Genomic DNA, 23,350 nt, shown 5'->3' with positions numbered 1-23,350 from the left:
TGAACACTTAAGCCCTATAGCGTCACATCCTGAGGGGTTGGACTCCTCGGACTTAGTCCGAGGATCATTAAGGTCTTCCTCCGGTTATCCGGCGGTGGTTTTTTTTTGTGGTGCACATACACCGTTAAGGGGTTCTCACCCATGGAGTCTTTCTCCTGGAGGTAGGATGGGAGTCCCTGGTCTTTTTTCCATTGTTCCCAGCCCCCTTTATCCAGATTACTTACTTTCTCTTTATACTCGCCGACGCTCGCTGTCCTTCGTCCACGTGTAGGGTCAACCTTTCCAAGACTGATATTTGTCCTGTCAGTCTAATCCCAGAATCATTGAGGGTGGTTGATAAAGCCAAAGAATCCGGCTCTGCTGGATGCATAGTCTTATCTGGGAAGGGTAATAAGGGCAGCTTTCCCGAGATATTTTAGATCTTCTTTCCAGTTTGGTCCTATACCGTTTTTGCCCCTCTTCTCGGTGGAATTTTGGGTCTGCCGAGGACTGAACTGTCCTCGGCAACATCTCCGGGCCATTTGGGCTTTATGTTATTGAGCTTGGGTCGTAGCCTTCCTTGGCTTGGGCCTTTGGCCTCCCCACGAGCAAGTGGACCTGACCCATAAATTATTGGGCCCCACAGATGTCTAAGGGCATTGGTTTATGATATATTTTTTTAAAAATTTTATAAGAAAATTAACTGTATTTTCCTATAAAAGTGATGTTAAAACTTTTATAAATAGTTTATTAACAATTGTCATAAAGGTATCTGTTAACAGAACCCTTTTAAAATATCCAAATTTTATAAGGAACATCATGTAATAGGAAACTAGACTCATCACACGTGCTTTGCGCATGCGATGAGGCTTTTTAAAAACAAACAAAAAAATAACTTGTATTTTTATTTCATATATATAATTTTTATTTTGGGAATCTAATTTATAAGTGGATAAAATAATTTAAAAATAATTAGAGTTTTATTTTTACCAAATTGTCTTTTAATTTTGTCTCTACTTAAACATAGGGATGTAGAGGCATTTTTGAACCAAAAAAATAAGGATCCCAAACAAGGGAAGCCTCTTAAATATTAGTATAGATAACTTTCTCAATCTCACTATGTAACAATTAAAACGATAATTTACATGTACTTTTAGTCATATAACCTTTTTAATGAGTCTTGTAACCAGTGGCAACTCTAGAAATTTTTTCTAGGGTATTCCTCAAGAAGTATAAATTACACAATTTAATAAAAAGAAAATTTTATATATTGACAATAACAACAATAATCAAAAAACACGCAAATACATAAAATTTTACAACATAAAGCTTGTAGAGTTCAGTTGTGGTTGTTGTTAGTGTTGCTAAACAGGGATAGACGGTGATGGTTGGGGAGAGTAAGTGAGTTTCTTATTTCCTTTTAGCTTTTATGTTTGATTTAGTTTTAGTTTAAATTGTTTAATGACTTGTGAATCTGCGAGGCACTGAGGATTTTTTTTTTTAATATTTGTTGAATTAAAAATGTAATCGTATTGGTGTTGGAGTAGTGATAATCTTAGTCTAAGATGAGATTGATCTTGTACTTGGCTTTTCTATTTTGGCATTTGGTTTTGGCCTTGTTAGTGGTTTTATTATAATTTTTTTTTTCCCAAATTTTCATTCAAGTTTTTTTTTTTTTTGGGGGGGGGGGGGGGTGGGGGGGTTCATGGTTTTATAAACCAATATGATGAAAAAACCGAAAAATAAACTGGTTACTGGTTTTTTGGTCGGACCAAGATTCGACCAATGGTCAAACCGGTAACGTCATAAATAATATAATTAATAAAATTTTAAATTATATAAATAAAAATATAATAAGTTTATTACTAATAATATGATAGCAAAATGTAAAAACATAATATTTAGTGACACTTTTCGTGTAAATTTAATCAAATTTTCTTAGAATGGACAATCACATGTTTAATTATAATCATAAAAATAAAAAGTTTATTTTATATATGTATATATATAATGAATTAATTAATGTTATATAAAAATTAAGTAACTTTTTAAGTTTATTCACTTAATTAACTAAAACTACTATTTTTTTCTAATCAATATTATCGGAAAAGGAAAAAAGAAAAGTACTTGTACAATGAAAAAAACTAAATTTACATAAATTTGACCAATTAGTTGTATAATATATATTATAATTGTGGGGCCCAATAGTTTAGGGGCCCGGCTCGCTCGCTTATGGGGAGTCCACAGGCCCCAAACTAAAGGAGGCCAGGGCCCAAGTCCAAAAATAGGAAGCCCAAAGTGGCCCGAAGATACCGCCGAGGACAGCTTAGTCCTCGGCAGACCCAAAGTCTCATGGATTAGAGTGGAATACAAGCTAACTTGAAAGATCAGAAAATATCTTGGGGGAAGTTGTCCTTAATACCCTTCACTGATATGACACTGCACCTAACAAAGCCGGATTCTTAGGCTTTATTGATCATCTCCCACAATTTCGGGATTAGATTGATGGGACAGATATCTGTCCTGGAAAGGTCGACCCTACACGTGGACGAGGGACCACGAACGTAGGCTAGTATAAAAGAAAACGTTAGGTAACGAAGTAAAGGGGGGGGGGGGGGATCCTCATCTCACTTCCTGGGAAAAACTTCAGGAATGAGAATGCCCAAACAATATATGCGCACCACCACGGAAAACCCACCGTCGGGTAACCGGAGAAAAACATTAGTGCTCCTCGGACATGATCCGCGGGGCCCAATCCCTCAATTTATAAAGTTATAGGGCTTGGATATCCAGACTAAAGCCTTTTCTTGTCTGGGTTTATCTAAAGTCCGGCCGGTACTAACGCCCCGTGACCCAACGTTAGCCTTTCAAGCCCACTCTCTACAAATTTTATTGTGTGGGATCCATCACGCGCGAGCCCAACCTCATCGTTGGGTCGTTTGAGGATCGTGTCCCTACAATTGGCGCCGTCTGTGGGAAAGGCTTGCGCGTTGGCACGGGTGGCGCATGAGTCAGTTCTCTAGCAAGTAGAGATTCACGAGTTTTTCCCATCTCCGGCGACGTGCAGTTGTTGCTCTGACATAAGCTTCTGCTAGGGGCTACGCCTTGCACTGCTAACGGCGCGAGCAGCTCTAGGGGCTTCCGGCCTCAAGCCAACTCTCCCCTCCCTGGCCTAGGGGTTAACCTTCGAAAAATAAATAAGTATAGAGAAAAAACTACTTAACAAGAAATCTTACAAGTTTTGGACAGAACCAAGGCCTTGCATGGTCCTCGGACCCAAGCCTATAGGGAAACCAAGTACAAACAAGAAATCTTACAAGTTTTGGACAGAACCAAGGCCTTGCATGGTCCTCGGACCCAAGCCTATGGGGAAACCAAGTACAAACAAGAAATCTTACAAGTTTTGGACAGAACCAAGGCCTTGCAAGGTCCTCGGACCCAAGCCTATGGGGAAACCAAGTACAAACAAGACATCTTACAAGTTTTGGACAGAACCAAGGCATTGCATGGTCCTCGAACCCAAGCCTATGGGGAAACCAAGTACAAAAAAGAAATCTTACAAGTTTTGGACAGAACCAAGGCATTGCATGGTCCTCGGACCCAAGCCTATGGGGAAACCAAGTACAAAAAAGAAATCTTACAAGTTTTGGACAGAACCAAGGCATTGCATGGTCCTCGGACCCAAGCCTATGGGGAAACCAAGTACAACAAAGAAATCTTACAAGTTTTGGATAGAACCAAGGCATTGCATGGTCCTCGGACCCCAAGCCTATGGGGAAACCAAGTACAAACAAGAAATCTTACAAGTTTTGGATAGAACCAAGGCCTTGCATGGTCCTCGGACCCAAGCCTATGGGGAAACCAAGTACAAACAAGAAATCTTACAAGTTTTGGACAGAACCAAGGCCTTGCATGGTCCTCGGACCCAAGCCTATGGGGAAACCAAGTACAAACAAGAAATCTTACAAGTTTTGGACAGAACCAAGGCCTTGCATGGTCCTCGGACCCAAGCCTATGGGGAAACCAAGTACAAACAAGACATCTTACAAGTTTTGGACAGAACCAAGGCATTGCATGGTCCTCGGACCCAAGCCTATGGGGAAACCAAGTACAAAAAAGAAATCTTACAAGTTTTGGACAGAACCAAGGCATTGCATGGTCCTCGGACCCAAGCCTATGGGGAAACCAAGTACAACAAAGAAATCTTACAAGTTTTGGACAGAACCAAGGCATTGCATGGTCCTCGGACCCCAAGCCTATGGGGAAACCAAGTACAAACAAGAAATCTTACAAGTTTTGGACAGAACCAAGGCCTTGCATGGTCCTCGGACCCAAGCCTATGGGGAAACCAAGTACAAACAAGAAATCTTACAAGTTTTGGACAGAACCAAGGCCTTGCATGGTCCTCGGACCCAAGCCTATGGGGAAACCAAGTACAAACAAGAAATCTTACAAGTTTTGGACAGAACCAAGGCATTGCATGGTCCTCGGACCCAAGCCTATGGGGAAACCAAGTACAACAAAGAAATCTTACAAGTTTTGGACAGAACCAAGGCATTGCATGGTCCTCGGACCCAAGCCTATGGGGAAACCAAGTACACAAAAGCACCATCGGAGTTCCCTACTTCCCAGTCGATTGCTCGGATGGATTATTTAGAGATTATCAGCCTTGGACGGTGTTCACGCGCTTATCACAAAATATTCAACTGTTATCCCGGTTAGTTTCCTAAGTTTGATTTACTATAAATTATCGATATAATGTCTGGTAGTATTGATAAATTGGAGTTAGTTAGATTATGTTTCAAGCTATTTTGCTCTAAATATTCTGAAAGAAACACATGCATGGGGCACACTCACTCACAAAGTAGTGTAGTCAAAGGAACAGTATCCAAAACAAGTAAAGAAATTTCCATTATCACTAAAACAAAGAAATAGTACAGCGTACAATGAAAAGCTGGAATCAGTTTGCGTCAAAGCTCATTACATAACCGAAAAGAAAGGAAGATACAAGAGAATAAAATGAAGCTGAGGAAGTAGGTCAGAGGAGAGGTTGGCTACAGCCCCAAGACCTTGTTCTTCCTCAATGCTTTCACATGCCCACAACTCAAACAGCAAAAGAGACCCAACTTGAGCCTGACACCATTGAAGGAAAGGTGCAGGGAGTTGGAGGTTGAGGGGCTTTCTCTAAATATACGCCTGCCGCAAAGCAGAGGCGCTGATGGCGGAAAATCTTTCTTCTGCCACACCAAAATTCTGGCATGGACAGAACCTGCTTCGGATTTTGACTGAAAGAGGGAGAGACACCCTTCCCCCCCGGTCGAAATGGAGTACTCTCCTGAACTTATGCTTCCTGTGCCCATACCTTACCATTTTGAGTCTCATGAGGACACTGTGCTTATGCGGCGGAGAGAGCTCTTTCTTCCCAACCCTCGCCTTAAAACATGCTGTGCTAAAGGAGGATAGCACCAGATATGAGATTTATGATGTGGGAGAAAACTAAAGGACTGGAGCGTATATAAAGCAACTTTCTCTCCCTCCTGTTTATTTGAAAGGGTAAGGTGATGGCGGTCAACTCACGCAGCATCCCAAGGTACGCTACAGACAAAACAGTTCTGGCTCAACTTCCAACATCAACTGCAACCACAAGATTAAAGAAGCCTCGTAAAGGCGCACCTCGATCATTGTGACATCAGAGAGTACCGCGTGGCCAGAGGTTGCAGAAATATCTCTTAATTCATGGGCTGAGTGGATTCGCGGCCCAGGCCCGCTCTGCGTGAGGGCCCAGGGACTGCGGCCCACACCGAGAAATAGCCGTTGCCGAGGACAACCCCTGCTCGGTGCCTTATGAAATGCCTGATGAAAGGGATAATCTGAACTCGAAGAGTCTTGGACAGAACCTGGGGCTTGTATGATCCTCGGACTCAAGCCAATGGGGAAACCAAGGACATAAAAGTCTTGGACAGAACTTGGGGCTTGTATGATCCTCGGACTCAAGCCAATGGGGAAACCAAGGACATAAAAGTCTTGGACAGAACCTGGGGCTTGTATGATCCTCGGACTCAAGCCTATGGGGAAACCAAGGACATAAAAGTCTTGGACAGAACCTGGGACTTGTATGATCCTCGGACTCAAGCCTATGGGGAAACCAAGGACATAAAAGTTTTGGACAGAACCTAGGGCTAGCATGGTCCTCGGACTCAAGTCTATGGGGAAGCCAAGTACATAAAAGAAAAAAAAAAAAAAGCGTAAGTTTTAAATAAAACCCAGGCTTTGCGAAGTCCTCGGACTCAGGCCTTTTGGGAAATCAACTGCTCGGATGGAGAAGTTTCTCGGCTCAAATACGGGAAAAAGTTAAGGCCAGTGTGTTAAGAAGATGGCGAAACGAACTGATGATCGTTAGCCTAAGGAAATTGTTCATTGGGAAGGTGACATGTCCTCGGATAACTACTTCTTACACCTTATCGAACACTTAGTCCCCATCTCGACTAATTTTAGGGTAAGTCTCGTTCCTCACTGGTCGGATTGTTATGTCGAATAATAATTTTGTTAAAGTTATTATGGCGTCCTTTTATTAGCAAGTATTTTGGCCTTAGTTGTCATTGGTTCAAATGCTATACTACTGTGCCGAGCAGAACTTGCAAATTTATTAAAACATATAAACAGAACATGCGAAATAGAATAACAGTAACTTTTATTAATATAAAAAATTATTACAACGTACAAAGAAGGGCTTAAGCAAGCCTATACAAAAAATGAACTGCCGAAGCAGTAATAACATCCGTAATACAGATAGGTAAACCGCCAGGTGTCCTTTAAACTCGTCTTCAAAGTCTCTCTAAAATCTCTGCCTCAGTACTGCTCATATCAGGAGAAGAACCTTATATAGAAAAGATGAAGGAGAAGGAAGAAGAATTGGAACACATGGAAGCACTTCAGCAAGCTCTTGTCGCTGAGGAGTGCAAAGGAAAAAGAAGATGGAGGACATGAGCAGGAAGGAGGAGAAGAAGAGGGAAGAGATGAAGAAAATAGAAAGGAGCAAAAGAGGAAGAAGGGGAATCAAAGGATGGCGCCAGTGAACAAAGAGAGGAAGAAGCAAGGGCATTTAGTCCCTGCCTCAATCCTAACTCTTAGCACACTGGAGCCATATTAGGTATGCTCATGAGAGAGCAGATGAAGATGACAAGGGAGGTTTTCGACTCAGTCACACCGGAAGTGGGGTGTGACGAGTCCCTGCTTCGGATTTTGGCTAAAAGAATGGGGAGGCAAATCTTGAGTCTCCGCCATCCTTGCCCCGACCGAGCCATCTCAAGTTTTGTTAGGACATGGCGTTTCTGGGAAAGGAAGGGTTTGTTCATGGCTGATTACTATGGGGGATGTATTATCGGATAGGGAATAATCCGATTGAAGAAGTGAACTCTGAGAAGGGCCTGAGGGATTCAGATATGAGAAAATCACCTTCTGTCTTCTTTCTTTATATAGGGGACGAAGAAAAGGGTATATAACGCGTTCAGATCCCCAGGGAAATCTGCAGAGAAGAATGCGCCGTTTCGTTCCCCCACGCCATCAGTAACCGTTAGATCTGGGAGGTCTCGTAAATGGGAAGATATTAAAGACACGCTGCAGATAACCAAACGTCATAATGGCAACGTACGCAAATTCAGGAAAACGGCTCATAGAGCGGTACATTCCTCGGGGAGGTGAAGAGTCGCCAACGTTGATCAAGGGCTGAACTAAATGAACTGCAATGAAGGCTTGATATTATCAAAACCCACCTTTCCAACCATGACGTTGGACAGCAGGGTTTTGAGGGGCTAATGTGGGGCCCAATAGTTTAGGGGCCCGGCTCGCTCGCTTATGGGGAGTCCGCAGGCCCCAAACTAAAGGAGGCCAGGGCCCAAGTCCAAAAATAGGAAGCCCAAAGTGGCCCGAAGATACCGCCGAGGACAGCTTAGTCCTCGGCAGACCCAAAGTCTCATGGATTAGAGTGGAATACAAGCTAACTTGAAAGATCAGAAAATATCTTGGGGGAAGTTGTCCTTAATACCCTTCACTGATATGACACTACACCTAACAAGGCCGGATTCTTAGGCTTTATTGATCATCTCCCACAATTTCGGGATTAGATTGATGGGACAGATATCTGTCCTGGAAAGGTCGACCCTACACGTGGACGAGGGACCACGAACGTAGGCTAGTATAAAAGAAAACGTTAGGTAACGAAGTAAAGGGGGGGGGGGATCCTCATCTCACTTCCTGGGAAAAACTTCAGGAATGAGAATGCCCAGACAATATATGCGCACCACCACGGAAAACCCACCGTCGGGTAACCGGAGAAAAACATTAGTGCTCCTCGGACATGATCCGAGAGGCCCAATCCCTCAATTTATAAAGTTATAGGGCTTGGATATCCAGACTAAAGCCTTTTCTTGTCTGGGTTTATCTAAAGTCCGGCCGGTACTAACGCCCCGTGACCCAACGTTAGCCTTTCAAGCCCACTCTCTACAAATTTTATTGTGTGGGATCCATCACGCGCGAGCCCAACCTCATCGTTGGGTCGTTTGAGGATCGTGTCCCTACAATAATGTTTTTGAGGAAAAATAGTCGTACAATGACAGTGTGTCAAGTAAAGCAAAAACTAAAAGTAAAACCATAGTATAGGTTTAAAAGAATAGCAAAAACTAAAAGTAAAGCCATAGTATAGGGTTAAAAGAATATAAAAGCATGTGGTTATTTTTGCTTGAAATTTCTTAATATATTGTTAAGTTGCTCAAATTACGAACCAAAATTTAATTTTATTGGAATATAAAAAATTTCAGGGTGTTCCCAAAAAAATTTTTAAAGGTAGATAAATATAAAATTTTAAATTATTATTTATAATTTTTTTTTTTCAGGTCGGGGTGGTCTTGTAACTGGTATACATAATACATGTGGATAATCTTATTATTTATAATGTAATGAGTTCCAATAGAATTCTTAAAATTGGTTTGAAATAAATTTACCTTCAAACTTGTTAGGGGAAATCTCTTTCAACCCATTACATGACAATTAATAAGATTATCATTTGCGTATTATATAAACAAGCCATGTGATTAATTAAAAATGTCATGTAACTAAAATTATACATTAATCGATTTTTCAAACATCACAAAGTGCACCGGAGGAAAGTTCCTCCAAATAAAATTTTGACTTTAGTATTTAATGCTTTGTCTTTTACCTATAAATGTACAAACTTTTAAAACTATTCTCATTAATTTAAACTCTAAAGTCTTGTGAAAGAATAATAGTGATTAATTTAGTTAATTTATTTATTAACTTGTTAAATAGAACTAAATTTTGGAATCGCCCTGGATTCAGATCTTTTAGATTTTCTAGGGTATTCTATTAATAGATTTCCTTAAATCCTAACCACTCTTTTATGATTTAAGGGTCTAGATTTTGTCATGTCAGCATTCCACTAACAATACTCTTAAAACAATAAAATAATGTTGCAAACAAAACAATTAAGATTATTATTAGTGGAATGCTAATATGGCAAAATCTAGACTATTAAATCATTAAAGAATGGTTAAGATTTAAGGAAATCTATTTGGTAGAATACCCTAAGAAATCTAGAGGATCTGGATCCAGTGGCCCTAGGCAAAATTTAAGACAAACAACAACATAAACGAGTTCATACCTTGTTCCATCTTATTGACCCGCTTTTTAAAATTTATTTTAAAAAAAAAAAAAAAAAAAAAAAAAACCACGTTCTAACACAATTAATACAGCATTTGTAGCCTTGTAGCTGTAGGATAGTTTTTTTTTTTTTTTTTTTTTTTGAGAAATAATTACAACATGCTACTAACCCTACAACTCGAACCCTTTCCTCCTAGACTCCAAGCACATTGGGCATGGGGAGATGTCAATTCAGCTACAAGGCCTTTCACATAGCTGTAGGATAGTTTGTTTGTCTTGCCCGAAGCAGCATCACTAGAAAAATATTTAATCATTAGAATTCATATTAGGTCATGCATTTTTTTTTTTTTAGTATAAGCTTTTTTTTTTTTTTTAAATCAAACTACTTTTCAGTATGCACACATTATATTATCTAGTCTAAACTCTATTTCATTAGGATATCAATTTTTTCTTTAATTTTAAAATTGTTTATCTTTACTTACACACCACAATCACTATTCACTCTTTTCTTTAAACTTCGAGAAACATAATAAATAAATAAATAATTGAAATGCGCAATAACAATGCTTTTGCAAAGCATTTGCACAAGTACTATAGTAAAATGCATATATAAACTTATATGACTGATTTTTGGGATTAGATGGACAAAATTTAGGTCTTATGTTATATTACATCTACTTTAGTCTTGAGAATTGCAAGATGTAGGTAGGCATATTTGCCCAAATTAGTAATTGGTATAACACTAAGAGAGTTGGATGTGGTATATACATGCTAAGAGCATTCACATTACTATTTTTTTTTTTTTTACACAACCACTTTTTAAAAATACCTACATCATATTATCTATTCTACCTACAATTTCAATATAATATTAATTCTTCATTTATTTTTTGACAAAGTTTGGCAACAAATTTTGTTGTAGCCCATAATTACAACTATTTAATATCTAATATGAATTTTAACAAATTCATCATTGGATTACATTTTTTTCTTATATCTTCTATGCTTGCAAATTTTTCAGAAGATCCAAAATCAATTGCTATGCTTAAATTTAAAGTTTTTGTAACCTAAAATTCTGCATAAAAAATAAGTTCATAAATCAAATAGTAAATAACATCAATAGACACAAAATTTTACATACGAATTAAGAACATGTAGAACATACAATTTGACAATTAAATTTTTAAAATATGTAGTCATATTAATTGTTTTTAGTGAAAGTTGTAACTAATGGTTGTTTTTAGTGAAAGTTGTAACTAATGGCTACAACCAGATTTGTAGCCAAAAACTGATGTAGTTGAATTTTGAATTTGGTTGGCTAAAGTGTGTTACTTTTCTATCATACAAACACTTATGCAAGTGCTCTAAAGGTTGTTATAAATGTTATCATCAATCCTTTTCATTTTTTGAAAGACAAGGACTCCCTAGTATAAGTAATTTAAAATAATAATAAAAACATTCTAATTTGAGTAGAAACTACTAAAACAAAATAGGGTAAATTACTAAAACAAAATAGGGTAAATTGTATAAATAATCCCTAGCCTTTACACTATGTCAATTAAGTGCCTTTCAATTGTGTCAATTGTTCGTGTCAATTTAATCCTGTTGTTCAAAGTTGGACATTATTGACGTGTTAAATATTATTTCTCTGACACATAGGCAAACACATGGAATGCCACATCATATCACGCTAAAAAGACAAATAACAATATGGTAAAAGAAGAACAACGGGAAACTGAAGAAAAAATTAGGGATACCCAAATCGGATTACAGTGTTCATGGCCTGAATTCACTTTCCTTCAATCGAATTAGCACATCAGGTCGATTCTTGCTGATTTCAAATGGAGATAGAAATTCATTCATTTATTTGAATAGAAATTCATCAATCGAAATTCATTTATTTTGAAATGTTCCGGTACGAAAATAGGTCGTCTCCACTATTAAATAATTCATCATACCAATCACAAAATACAACTCCACTCACCCTCTTGCTTTAGCAATCACATTCACTAGTTTCATATCCAACTAATACCATCCTACTCAAATCATCAGCAAATTACCAACCTCTAGCAAGACATTCCAGTTATTATGCAAGCTCATGCCTAAAGAAATGCCAAAAGTATCAAATACCATGACCAGTCACCAAACTCCAATTCAAGTAAACCACTTCTGCTACAAAATTCCAGGATTCTTCTTCGTAATCTTCTACCTAATGAGTAAGATCCTAAATCATAATTCAAGTGAAGTAGAGCAAAACAACAAGTAGGGCTCTTCAACACATCCTTAATTTGGAAGTCATGAGGTGCTCTAATGTGCAAGACACACATTATCAAAACGTGCCAGCATTGTCTTTAATGCCATAAAATCTAGAATAGCCCCTGAGCAACACATATGCCCTAACATAGAAGGGACTAGACAGTTTTACCAAGAACATTGCCCATATGGGCCATATCAAACACCCTACTTAATAACTTTAAATTAGTCATCTTACTACTTCCATATGTCTAGAAAAAGAATACTAGCTGAGTACTAACTAGCCATTTACACCAAGTGACTAGACCAATGGGACAAGCTCATATCAAAGCAAGATCTAACAAAACTTTTTCATACAGTACACAGTTAATAATGCAAATAAGTGTTTTACAAAACTATGAAAATGATAAATTCACATGAAACAAAGTACATCATCAAACCACAATATGCAAAAACACAAATTCACATCCTCCATTAGGTTAGTAATGGATAGCATTTTCATCTTCTACACAAATTTCACATAGAATAACAATACATAAACTAACTCTCCATTAACAAAGTAGTAAATATCATTTTTGATAATTTGATAATTAGGAATAGGGAGATTAAAACCCTGGATGTCTTAATTGAGATACGACTCTTTGAATCAATATCCCACAAAGACACATATTGCATCAAATTTTTCATTTTCCGTTGTTGTTGTTGATTTTTTTTTTTTTTTTTTTTTTGGGGGTTGTGTGTGTGTGTGTGTGTGTGTGTGTGTGTGCGCGTGCACGCAATATCACACTACAACAACACAATCCTATATATTCAATTTAAGATAGCAAAATCAATAGGAAATTAAAATAACAGAAATTAAAAACACAACCAAACAGATAATCAAGCAAAATCCCAACAAAACTGTATGTCTCTCTATTCTAAAAGGGTCACAATATAAACACTTTATGCCAATTGTTCTAGCCGGTCCCAACACCTGGGTTCCAGATCTGTTGATGTTTTGTTCAGGCAAACAGCCAAGCTCAGTTTCAATATGGGCTTAGAATTCCTCAATTCAACATGACCATGTCACACTATACATACTTTTTTATATGCTAAACCATCTGAAGTGTCTATGGATTTGAACGTGTATGCTGCTGCAAGTTGCTCCTGTATTATAGGCTTGCTTTCATTTCAGAGATTCTAGTTGCACTATTTATGGGACAAAGTCTATTGTCTATAAGCATCATCATGACTCAAGTTTTATTATTTTTATTGGTGATCAATTCAAACTATTTATTTCCTTCTTTCTCATTGCAGCAAAAAATGGAGTATACATAACCTTGGTGAAAGATGTTAGGAATGCTTTTGAAGGAAGCCCACTAGTGAAAAATTGACTGCAAAGGGATGCACACAAGTGATTACAAGAAGTTAGGTGCTAAACTTAAGGTCTATAACATTTGTGTTCTTCTCACTTTCAAGAAGTATTAATGTAGCCCAATACATTGTTAGGTATTAAATTTAAGAATAGAGTTTGGTCACATATTGGAAAGAAAATATATAAGATTAAAAGGTCTGTTCTAGCACTATGTATATATTTGATAAGTACTCTAGCAATATATATTAATCAGGAATTTTATGTAAACTATGGGTATCTAACAGGGTCTATGAAATATGAACTTGAGATTAATCTATAAAGGCCTGAGTTTCAGGTCCTGAGTCTTGACCTAATGAACTAAAATGATAAACAGGGTTTGTCCTCAGAATCCCCAAAAAGTTCGGATGGGGAAGGATATGGATGCTGACGAAGGAACACATTGGATATGGCTCTCTTGTCAATACATTTTTAAATTGATTGTGGTAGATTGATGAAGTTATTGCACTGCTGGGTGTCCTTTTCTATTTTTCTTTTTCCTGATAAGTAATAAACAAAAATTATTAAAGAAAAGGAGACTTGATCATAGTACACCATTCAAACCAAAAATATAAGAAAGTAGACTTGATCTTAGGTGACTAGATCAATAGGACAAAGCTCATATGAAAGCAAGATCTAACATAACTATTTCAAACACTACACAGTTAACTATTCAAAGAAGTGTTTTCAAAAGCTACAAAAATGATATCTTCACAAAACAATCGAACCACAATATGCAAACACACAAATTCACATCCTACATTAGGTTAATAACGGATAGCATTTTCATCTTCTACACAAATTTCACGTATAAAAACAATACATAAAGTCACTCCCCATTAACAAAGTAGTCAATATCATCTTCGATTATTTGACAATTAGGAATGGGAGATTAAAACCCTGGATGTCTAAGTTGAGACACGAGACTCTTTGAATCAATATCCAACTAAGACACATATTAAATCAAAATTTTAATTTTCCTTTTTTGTGTGTGTGTGTGTGTGCAATATCACACTACAACAACACAATCCTATAAATTCAATTTAAGATAGCAAAATCAATAGCAAATTAAAACAACAGAGAAATTAAAAACACCAAACCAAACAGATAATCAAGCAAAATCCCAACAAAACTATTAAGTCGAATAATAGTACGATAATCATCCAGAAAATTCAGGAAAAAAAACAACACAACCTAGTAGTTCAGATCCATATCATCCGCTATTTCAAAATTAAAACATATTATAACTCAAAAAAAAAAAAGCAAAACAAAACATAAGACCTAATCACCACCAGCCTTCTGGTACACATAGGTCAAGCCACACTTGCCACAGTAGTGGCGGTCAAAGTGGTTCGCCATGAAAGTTCCAGCGCCGCACTCAGAGTTAGGGCACTCCTTACGAAGCCTCTGGACCTTTCCGGAATCGTCCACCTTGTAGAACTGAAGGATCGCGAGCTTCACCTTCTTATGCTTGTGCTTGATCTTCTTGGGCTTGGTGTAGGTCTTCTTCTTGCGCTTCTTGGCGCCGCCGCGGAGGCGGAGCACGAGGTGGAGGGTCGACTCCTTCTGGATGTTGTAGTCCGCTAGGGTTCGGCCGTCCTCGAGCTGCTTTCCGGCGAAGATGAGGCGCTGCTGGTCCGGCGGGATTCCTTCCTTGTCTTGGATCTTGGCCTTCACATTGTCGATGGTGTCTGAGGACTCGACCTCGAGGGTGATGGTCTTGCCCGTTAGGGTCTTCACGAAGATCTGCATGGTTGCTTGGTTCTGCGATTCGCAGCAACCAGCCGCTTCAAATGGGTCTCTGTGAAAAGAGTCTGAAATAAAGGATGAGAAGGGATTCGGGAAATGAAGAGAGCTTTATATATGGTGGATGGGTCTGCTAGGGTTTGTGGGGGGTTTTGATTGGGTGCGGTGAGGGTGCATGAGTGGTATTTTAGGGGTATCGTGAAACGCTGCGTTTTTGTTTGTATGGGTGGTGCAAAACCGCTGCCGTTTTATCTTACTCTTTCATATATGTGATAGGGGTCTTGTTGTTAGGGACATATGTATGTGATGATTTTGTGTTATATGTTGTTTAACAACTTACAAATGGTATTTTCTTATGTTTTTCAAGAGGTGTTATAAGTAAGAGTACTGTTTATCATCTGTAAAAGTGACTTAATAGTAGGAAGCTCTCGTGACTCATCACTCTAGGAGTATGAGATTATGGATTCGAGTAGTGGCAAACTTTATTATTGTTACAATACTTACAAACAATCTTCTTCTTCTTCTTCTTTTTGTTGAAAAAAAAAAAAAGAAATCTAAGGATATTTCTATATGTTTCATTCAAAAATCTATTTAAAAAAAAAAAGGTGCCAATTAGCTTGGAGTTCAATGGCATCTAACCCCTTATTTGAATTATGAATATTTCTATAAAAAAATACTAAGAAATGCTTGTGTCCTAGTCTTATTTCAAATTCAACATAACTTCTCCTTTCTTCCCTAAAAAAAATAAAAACATTGTGATAAGGGGAGCATCATGAATGACAAAAACCCAATTAAAAATGCACCCACATTTAACAAGAGCATTTGCACACTTGATTAAATTCACAAATCACAGTGTTAAGAACGGCGTCGTATGTTAGCATACAAAACCCAAAAAAAAATAAATAAATAAAAGGTTAAGAACGGCGTCGTATCATGTGACAAAGCTCAAAAAAAAAAAATCATATTCTCTTTCTCACTCTCTTCCCTCTACAAAACACAACGGAAAAACCAGAAAACTCTTATCACTATCACATTCATCATCACTCATCTCTCTAATATCTCATCCGAAAAAAAGCTAACACTTAGTGTTAAAAATGGCCATTGTAGCATCACTACCAGGCTTCAATCTCTTCTCTTCTCTCCCTTCAACACCACCCTCAAACGACTCCAAATTTACAAAAAACTCCACCCCTCCTCCTCCTCCTCCTCCACCTATTCCCATTCCCAAATACCCTCCGCCTCTCAAAAAATCCCAAACTGCCCCTCCTAAATCTTCCAATTCCCAAACCAACCCCGCCTTCAAAACCCCACACCGCCGCTCCAACTACTACAAGCCAGTCAAGGACGGCGTCATCGCCTCCGACGCCGGCCGCTCCGTCGTCATCGGCGATTCCGGCGTCTCCTACCTCCTCCCCGGCGCTCCCTTCGAGTTCCAGTACAGTTACTCCGAGACTCCCAAGGTTAAGCCGCTCGCGATTCGGGAGCCGGCTTTCTTGCCCTTCGCTCCGCCGACTATGCCGCGGCCGTGGACCGGTAAAGCGCCGCTGAAGAAGAAGAGGGATAAGGATAGGAAGATTCGGCTGCTGGAGTCGCTGAATTCGCCTCCGGCCGGTACCGACGGAGTGAAGCGCGTGGAGATGGCGAGGCCGTTCCCGTTGGGGAAGTTTGTGGAGGAGAAGAGGACGAGAGAGGAAATACTCGGTGAGCGTTTGAAGAAATGGGAGATCAAAATGCTTGTTGAACCTCGCTTGTCCGATAATCGCCAGGTTAATCTTGGTGAGAATTTCGTTTTTCGTTTTCCTTTCTTTTCTCAGAAATGGTAGCTGAATTTTCATTCAAACCACAGTTTTTAAGGACTCGTTAGCTCATTAGGTGGCGACTAGAGACTTAAGAAATTGTTATGTTACATGTGATTAGTGGATAAGTTTACAATGGAGTTCTTAATACCTAAAATCATATTCATTCATTTTGAGACGAGTGGACTGGATTTTGGCACGTTGCCAATGATTTTTTTATTTAACTTTGATAATTCATTAGTTACAATTGGTATGAGGGATTTGAACCTGGAAATGAGGTGTTAGTTGAGCTACAAGTCTCTTGGCACGCCATCAATAATTTAAATAGAAATCAAAATGGTGATTGTCAAAGTTTGTCTAAATATCAATAACAACAAATTTTATAACTTGTTGATTAGTATACAATAAAAATGATGCATTGTTGAATTCAGTTCCCTTATTTAAAAATAGATTAATAGGATTTTATGAGCTCAGTCATGGAGTAACCTTAAGAACTTTAAAGGATCCTAATCCATGATTTATGTGACTTCTTTAAATGATTTAATGATCCTGTCATGTATGGGTTGGAGGAGGTATTTTGTCGTGGATATTCATGTTTGTTTGGTTAAATTTGGGTGTGTATAGGGAGGGATGGGTTGACACATAATATGTTGGAGTTGATACATTCGCATTGGCGGGGGCAGAAGGTTTGTAAAGTTCGATGTAAAGGGGTTCCCACTGTGGATATGGATAACATTTGCCGCCATCTTGAGGTATTAGTCTCTCCATTTTTCTTGTATTCCTCAGTTTCATTTATCTAAGCTGTTGCTTATCAAGCATGTGATAGAGATGTTTTGCTAAAGGTGCCCTTTTGTGGGTAAAGTTTCTTTTCAAGCTCCCATTTATTTTGCAAGGAATGGGATGTGATGATAAAAATCTCATTCTATAAAATCTTATTGTAATTTGGCAGAGAAAAAAGTTGGAATAGCATTCCTTCAATTACCATCACTTTGTTAAGAGATGGAATGGGATATTGGGTGTGAGATATAGAAGCAGCCATGAGGCCCATGCCAACATTTTGTTTTAACTGAACAATGGCACATTTCACTAACCATAGATGCTACTACTGGATTTTCGTGTATTCTGTTTTAAGATTTCACTTCAATTCCAATAAATAGTGCCTTTTGTGGAAGTGTGTATGCGCATAAATCACCTTAGTTGCCTCTATTTTTTAATTTAAAGGCCAGTTTTTCGACTTATGAAAATGTACATCAAATTTTATTCTCCTAAGAAGTTTAAGCCTCCTAAGTTAATTATGCACCAATTAAGTTCATTATCAGGCTGAATTCAAATTTTATGTTCTCTCTGATTTAGTAAAGAAAGCTCATGCTTGCATCATGCTCAAGTTTCTTATAATGTCAGGATAAAACTGGGGGAAAAATCATTCATCGCGTTGGTGGTGTAGTTTATCTTTTCCGTGGCAGAAACTACAATTATCGCACCCGTCCACAGTACCCAGTAATGCTCTGGAAACCAGCTACTCCGGTTTACCCAAAACTTATCCAAGAAGCTCCAGAAGGATTAACAAAAGCTGAAGCTGATGAATTTCGGAAGCAGGGAGAAAAACTTTTGCCAATTTGTAAATTAGGTAAATTCACCAGGACCGTCACTTGTTCTTATAAATAACCACCTTGTCATAAAGTTTGTTTCATATTTAATTCACATTGTCTTTTTTATCTGTTCTCTGTAACTAGAGCCATAGGATGTGAAGCAATACTTTGGATAACCAGAAATAGCTGAACCCTGAACTATATGTCTCTCTATTCTAAAAGGGTCATGGTATAAACACTTTCATGCCAATTGTTCTAGCCAGTCCCAACACCTGGGTTCCAGATCTGTTGATGTTTTGCTCAGGCAAACAGCCAACCTCAGTTTCAATATGGGCTTAGAATGCCTCAATTCAATATGACCATGTCACACTGTACATACTTTGTATATACTAAACCATCTGAAGTGTCTATGGATTTGAATGTGTATACTGCAAGTTGCTCCTGTATTATAGGCTTGCTTTCATGTCAGAGATTCTAGTTGCACTATTTATGGGACAAAGTCTATTATCTAAGCATCATCAAGACTCAAGTTTTATTATTTGGGTAAATTGCAAATTACACCCCTAAAGTTTGAGGGTGACTGGATTTTACACCTTGAAGTTTCAAAATTTGGATTTTAGCCCCTGAAGTTTGAGATGTTTGGATTTTACACCTTGACGTTTCAGAACTTGGATTTTACCCCCTAAAGTTTAGGTTGTATGGACTTTACACCCCCAAATTCTGAAACTTTAGGGTGTAAAATTTAAACACCCCAAAACTTTAAGGAGTAAAATCCAAATACTTCTAAAATATAGGGGGTAAAATCCAAATTTTGAAACGTTAAAGTGTAAAATCCAAATATTACCAAACTTCAGGGGGTAAAATCCAAATTCTGAAACTTCAGGGTGTAAAATTCAATCACCTCCAAACTTTAGGGGTGTAATTTGCAATTTACCCTTATTATTTTTATTGGTGGTCAATTCAAACTATTTATTTCCTTCTTTCACATTGCAGCAAAAAATGGAGTATACATAACCTTGGTGAAAGATGTTAGGAATGCTTTTGAAGGAAGCCCACTAGTGAAAATTGACTGCAAAGGGATGCACACAAGTGATTACAAGAAGTTAGGTGCTAAGCTTAAGGTCTGTAACATTTGTGTTCTTCTAACTTTCAAGCGGTATTAATGTAACACAATCTTATATATAAGCACGTACACATTGTTAGGTATTAAATTTAAGAATAGAGTTTGGTCTCAAATTGGAAAGAAAATATATAAGATTAAAAGAAGGTATGTTCTGGCACTATGTATATATTTGATAAGTACTCTGGCACTATATATTAATCAGGAATTTTATGTAATAAACTATGGGTATCTAATGGCTTCTATGAAATATGAACTTGAGGTTAATCTATAATGGCCTGAGTTTCAGGTCCTGAGTCTTGACCTAATGAACTAAAATGATGGAACAGGGTTTGTCCTCTGAATCCCCAAAAAGTTTGGATGGGGGAGGATATGGATGCTTACGAAGGAACTCATTGGATATGGCTCTCTTGTCAATACATTTTTAAATTGATTGTGGTAGATTAATTAAGTTATTGCACTGCTGGGTGTCCTTTTCTATTTTTCTTTTTCCTGATAAGTAATAACAAAAATTATTAAAGAAAAGGAGAGCTAAAATGGTAGAGACAGAACTATATTTTAATTATCCATCTAATCAAGTAAATTACAAGATAACCCAAATCATAGTACACCATTCAAACCAAAAATATAAGAAAGTATACTTGATCTTAACACATCTCTCCATGCCTTTGAAAATTTGGCTCCCTCCAAATTCCCCACATAAGACAATGAAAAGGTCGCATTCCAAATGAAGTTATTGCTATGTCAACCAAAAGTGTAACTTCTTTCTAGTGTTAAAAATATTCTATGAAGCTGTTGTTTCCTTGTTTTGAAATTTGTAAAAGCACAAGGTGGTACTTGATGTCTTAGTTAAACAAAAATTTTGTAGTTCCTATGAACATTTCTAGACAGATTTTTTGCATTTGCTTGAACTTGTGATTAATTTGCACATTTTTAAAGCCCAGACAGCCAAGCTACATATGAGAAGAACCTAATGACAGGCTTGGCATGGGCTAACAGGGTTATCCCATCTGCTAGGGCTTGGCTCACCGCAAAGTGAACTCTCCTCAACAATCATAGTCCATATGTATATATTACAAACGTTTTGAATTCTAGCATCTATACATGTAGGTCCAAAGGAAAGATGCCTAGCAAAAAAAGAAAAAGATGTTGTGGCTCAGAGGAAATGGTACCTTTCTAAAGTTTTACTTGTCATTATATGGATCATTATGAGTGTTAGTCCCACCTAGGTAGGGGGGCTTGGATAGAATCCTACCTTCAGCATCTTTTGCATATGCACTTGTTAGCCTGAGACAAAGCATTGCATTAGATGGTGGCCCCTTTATACTGTTAATTGATAGGCAGTCCCTTACACAAGTGTGTTATGATATGTTGAATGTTGTTTGATGGTGTTTAGATTCTTTACTAGTTTACCTATCATTCTGGTTGCCATGCTGTCCTAGTTTTTAACCTTTTTTCCTCTCCATTTGGACAGGACTTAGTTCCTTGTGTGTTATTATCTTTTGAAGGTGAACAAATATTGATGTGGAGGGGACAAGATTGGAAATCAATGTATACAAATGCTCCTTTACCTGCAATCCCCCCTAAAATTGGCATTGCAGGTGGTTTGGAAAGTTCAGGTATGCATTACGAAAAGGAATGGGACAAGTCACATTGCATTTGTACAACTTTCCTTTGAAATTTTATCTGGAACTGTTGACACACTATCAAGGGTACTATTGCATGCAATATTAGGTTATTTATGCTGTAAGATGATATTATGCAAAGATCAAATTGTAGATAACAGCTGGATGATTCTATGCATGGGGGTGGGAAGGCACTTGATTTTGATGTACTTTATAGGAAAACAATATGTTGTTGAGAAGGGTTTTAGTCTTATAGATGATGGCAAATTGGGATACATCATTTCATATGCACAGGGACTACCATGTCATGGATGGTAAACGATATGATAAAAGTTGACATAGTAGCATGTCTTAAAAAAGCCTTTCGTTCCAATTTCAAGGAAGCCGCCATTGGCCACTAGATTTTAGTTAAATTCAGGAAGAATAGCTGTAGTGGCCCCACAGTTAAGGAGACAACTAGACATTATTTTGGATAAGGCAAGCTACTTTGCAATTTATTTATATATTTTGGTTAGTAAGCTACTGTGCAATTTGGTTGGACACCACTTTGAAATGATTTTGGTAAAGGAAGGTACGCATCCTGTTTTTTGTGAAAAAGTTAAAAGAGGCCCTTAGTAGATGCTCCAAGAGTAGTTTCCTTGAAATTGCATTACCAGTAAGCAAGTGCTCTTTTTGTATTCTCTTCTGAATTGCACATTTGAACAACTTGGATGGGAGGTGGGATTTTTGAGGTTGCTTTCAAATGTGGTATATGTTAAATAATAATAATAATACTAATAAGAAAAACCAGTTCTAAAAGGATTGACTTTTCCTAGCAGTACTTTGCAGTTATGGTAAATATTGTGACATGATGACAGACTCTAAAATGATTGGCCTTAATTTTCATTTTTCATCGTGTTTTTCAGGTAAGGATGATGGTGATTGTTGTAAGGGTAATGCCACAACAGTGAGAACAAGCTCTAAAATGATGTCACTATGGAAGCGAGCAATTGAGTCAAGCAAAGCATTGTTGCTGGATGAGATTAATCTTGGTCCAGATGCTCTTTTGAAGAAGGTGGAGGAATTTGAGGGTATTTCACAGGCCACAGAGCATTCCTATCCAGCGTTAATATTGACAAGCGAAGATGGTACAAGCAGCTCAATGGCAGTGTCTGAAGATGATCCCCAATCAGAAGGTTATGATGAAGATGACATCTATAATGATAGTGACGATGATGAGTACGAAAATTATGATAGTGATTCGTTTGAAGAGGTGGAGTCATCAGTGCCTCTAGGGTCATTACCCGTTGATTTGATAGCTGATAAGCTCAAATGGGAATGAAATTGAAAAGAAGGTTCTGACATAGATGAACTGTTCAATTGCAATGTTGCTTATTTTTACCAGAAGAGAACAATGAGCTTTGTAAATAATGCTACAGAACACAAAACTTTTTACAATATTTTTATAAATTATTGATGTGATAAATTCTTACTAGAACTCACTACTAACATCACTTATTTACTTCCCAATAATCATTCTTCACATCAGCAGTTTGTAAAAAAAATTGTAAAATAGTTTATGACTTTAGTATTTTTAAGTAAATTAAGATTGCGATTTTTTTTTTTTATTGAACTAGATTGCGATATTTGGAGGAAGAAATGGGGAAATGAAATGTAAAGTATGTATTGAGAAAAAAGAAAAGAAAAAAACATGTATATATAGTCCTATCTGTTTGGTAGGGCTGCTTCAGTGCCTTGTTCTTTCCGAAAGCTAGATCACGTGGGTTTGGCCAATCAAATATTTGTGGCAATAAATAAAAGATAAGGTATATTCATCTATTCATCAAAAGTAAGTGAAAAGTTTATAAGGAAAGATATTTTTTCTGAATAGTTTATAAAGAAAGATTGGGTTATTGTTTTCCAACTCTAATAATTTTGTTTATTTATACTTTTGGATAATTATTATATTAGTGCAACATACATACTGTGTGTTTTATTTTTATAAACTGTAATCATGACAAGGTCATGATCTAACTTTACAAATACACATGCGTGAATTAAACAGTCATCCATATTTATGGTGTGTTTGAATAGCAAGACATGGATATATGAATTTGAATTTGGGTGATTAAAATTCAAATATTTTATTTGGATAGTTTACAAAGAGTCAAAAATTTAGATTTGACAAATCTACAAAA

At 37.5% G+C, this 23,350-nt stretch overlaps 2 protein-coding genes and 1 long non-coding RNA gene across 4 annotated transcripts; 1 reads left to right on the top strand and 2 right to left on the bottom strand.

Moving 5' to 3' along the window:
* Nucleotides 1–12,777: 12,777 nt before the first annotated feature.
* LOC126718465 (uncharacterized) lies at nucleotides 12,778–20,087 on the bottom strand. Of its 2 annotated transcripts, XR_007652931.1 has the most exons (3): nucleotides 19,853–20,087; nucleotides 13,226–13,610; nucleotides 12,778–13,053 (listed from the first exon to the last, which is right to left on the bottom strand). It is a non-coding gene; the product is annotated as an uncharacterized LOC126718465 (long non-coding RNA). The 2 variants fall into 2 exon arrangements; XR_007652930.1 differs by having other exon boundaries at nucleotides 12,778–13,610.
* Nucleotides 14,409–15,140, bottom strand: LOC126718464 (ubiquitin-40S ribosomal protein S27a). Its single transcript, XM_050420668.1, has one exon. The coding sequence runs from the start codon at nucleotides 15,047–15,049 to the stop codon at nucleotides 14,579–14,581; it is 471 nt and encodes a 156-aa protein (XP_050276625.1). The 5' UTR covers nucleotides 15,050–15,140; the 3' UTR covers nucleotides 14,409–14,578.
* Nucleotides 16,020–22,638, top strand: LOC126718463 (CRS2-associated factor 2, chloroplastic). Its single transcript, XM_050420667.1, has 6 exons — nucleotides 16,020–16,819; nucleotides 17,464–17,591; nucleotides 18,241–18,466; nucleotides 19,422–19,549; nucleotides 21,023–21,167; nucleotides 22,079–22,638. Exons 1-6 carry the CDS (start codon nucleotides 16,138–16,140, stop codon nucleotides 22,492–22,494), a joined length of 1,725 nt encoding a protein of 574 aa, XP_050276624.1. The 5' UTR covers nucleotides 16,020–16,137; the 3' UTR covers nucleotides 22,495–22,638.
* The last annotated feature ends 712 nt before the right edge of the window (nucleotides 22,639–23,350 follow it).

This window comes from Quercus robur, chromosome 3 (genome assembly GCF_932294415.1).
Source record: "Quercus robur chromosome 3, dhQueRobu3.1, whole genome shotgun sequence".
NCBI classification, from domain to species: Eukaryota; Viridiplantae; Streptophyta; class Magnoliopsida; order Fagales; family Fagaceae; genus Quercus; species Quercus robur.
Note: the sequence above shows the minus strand (reverse complement) of the source record. Positions and strands in the feature narration are given on the sequence as shown.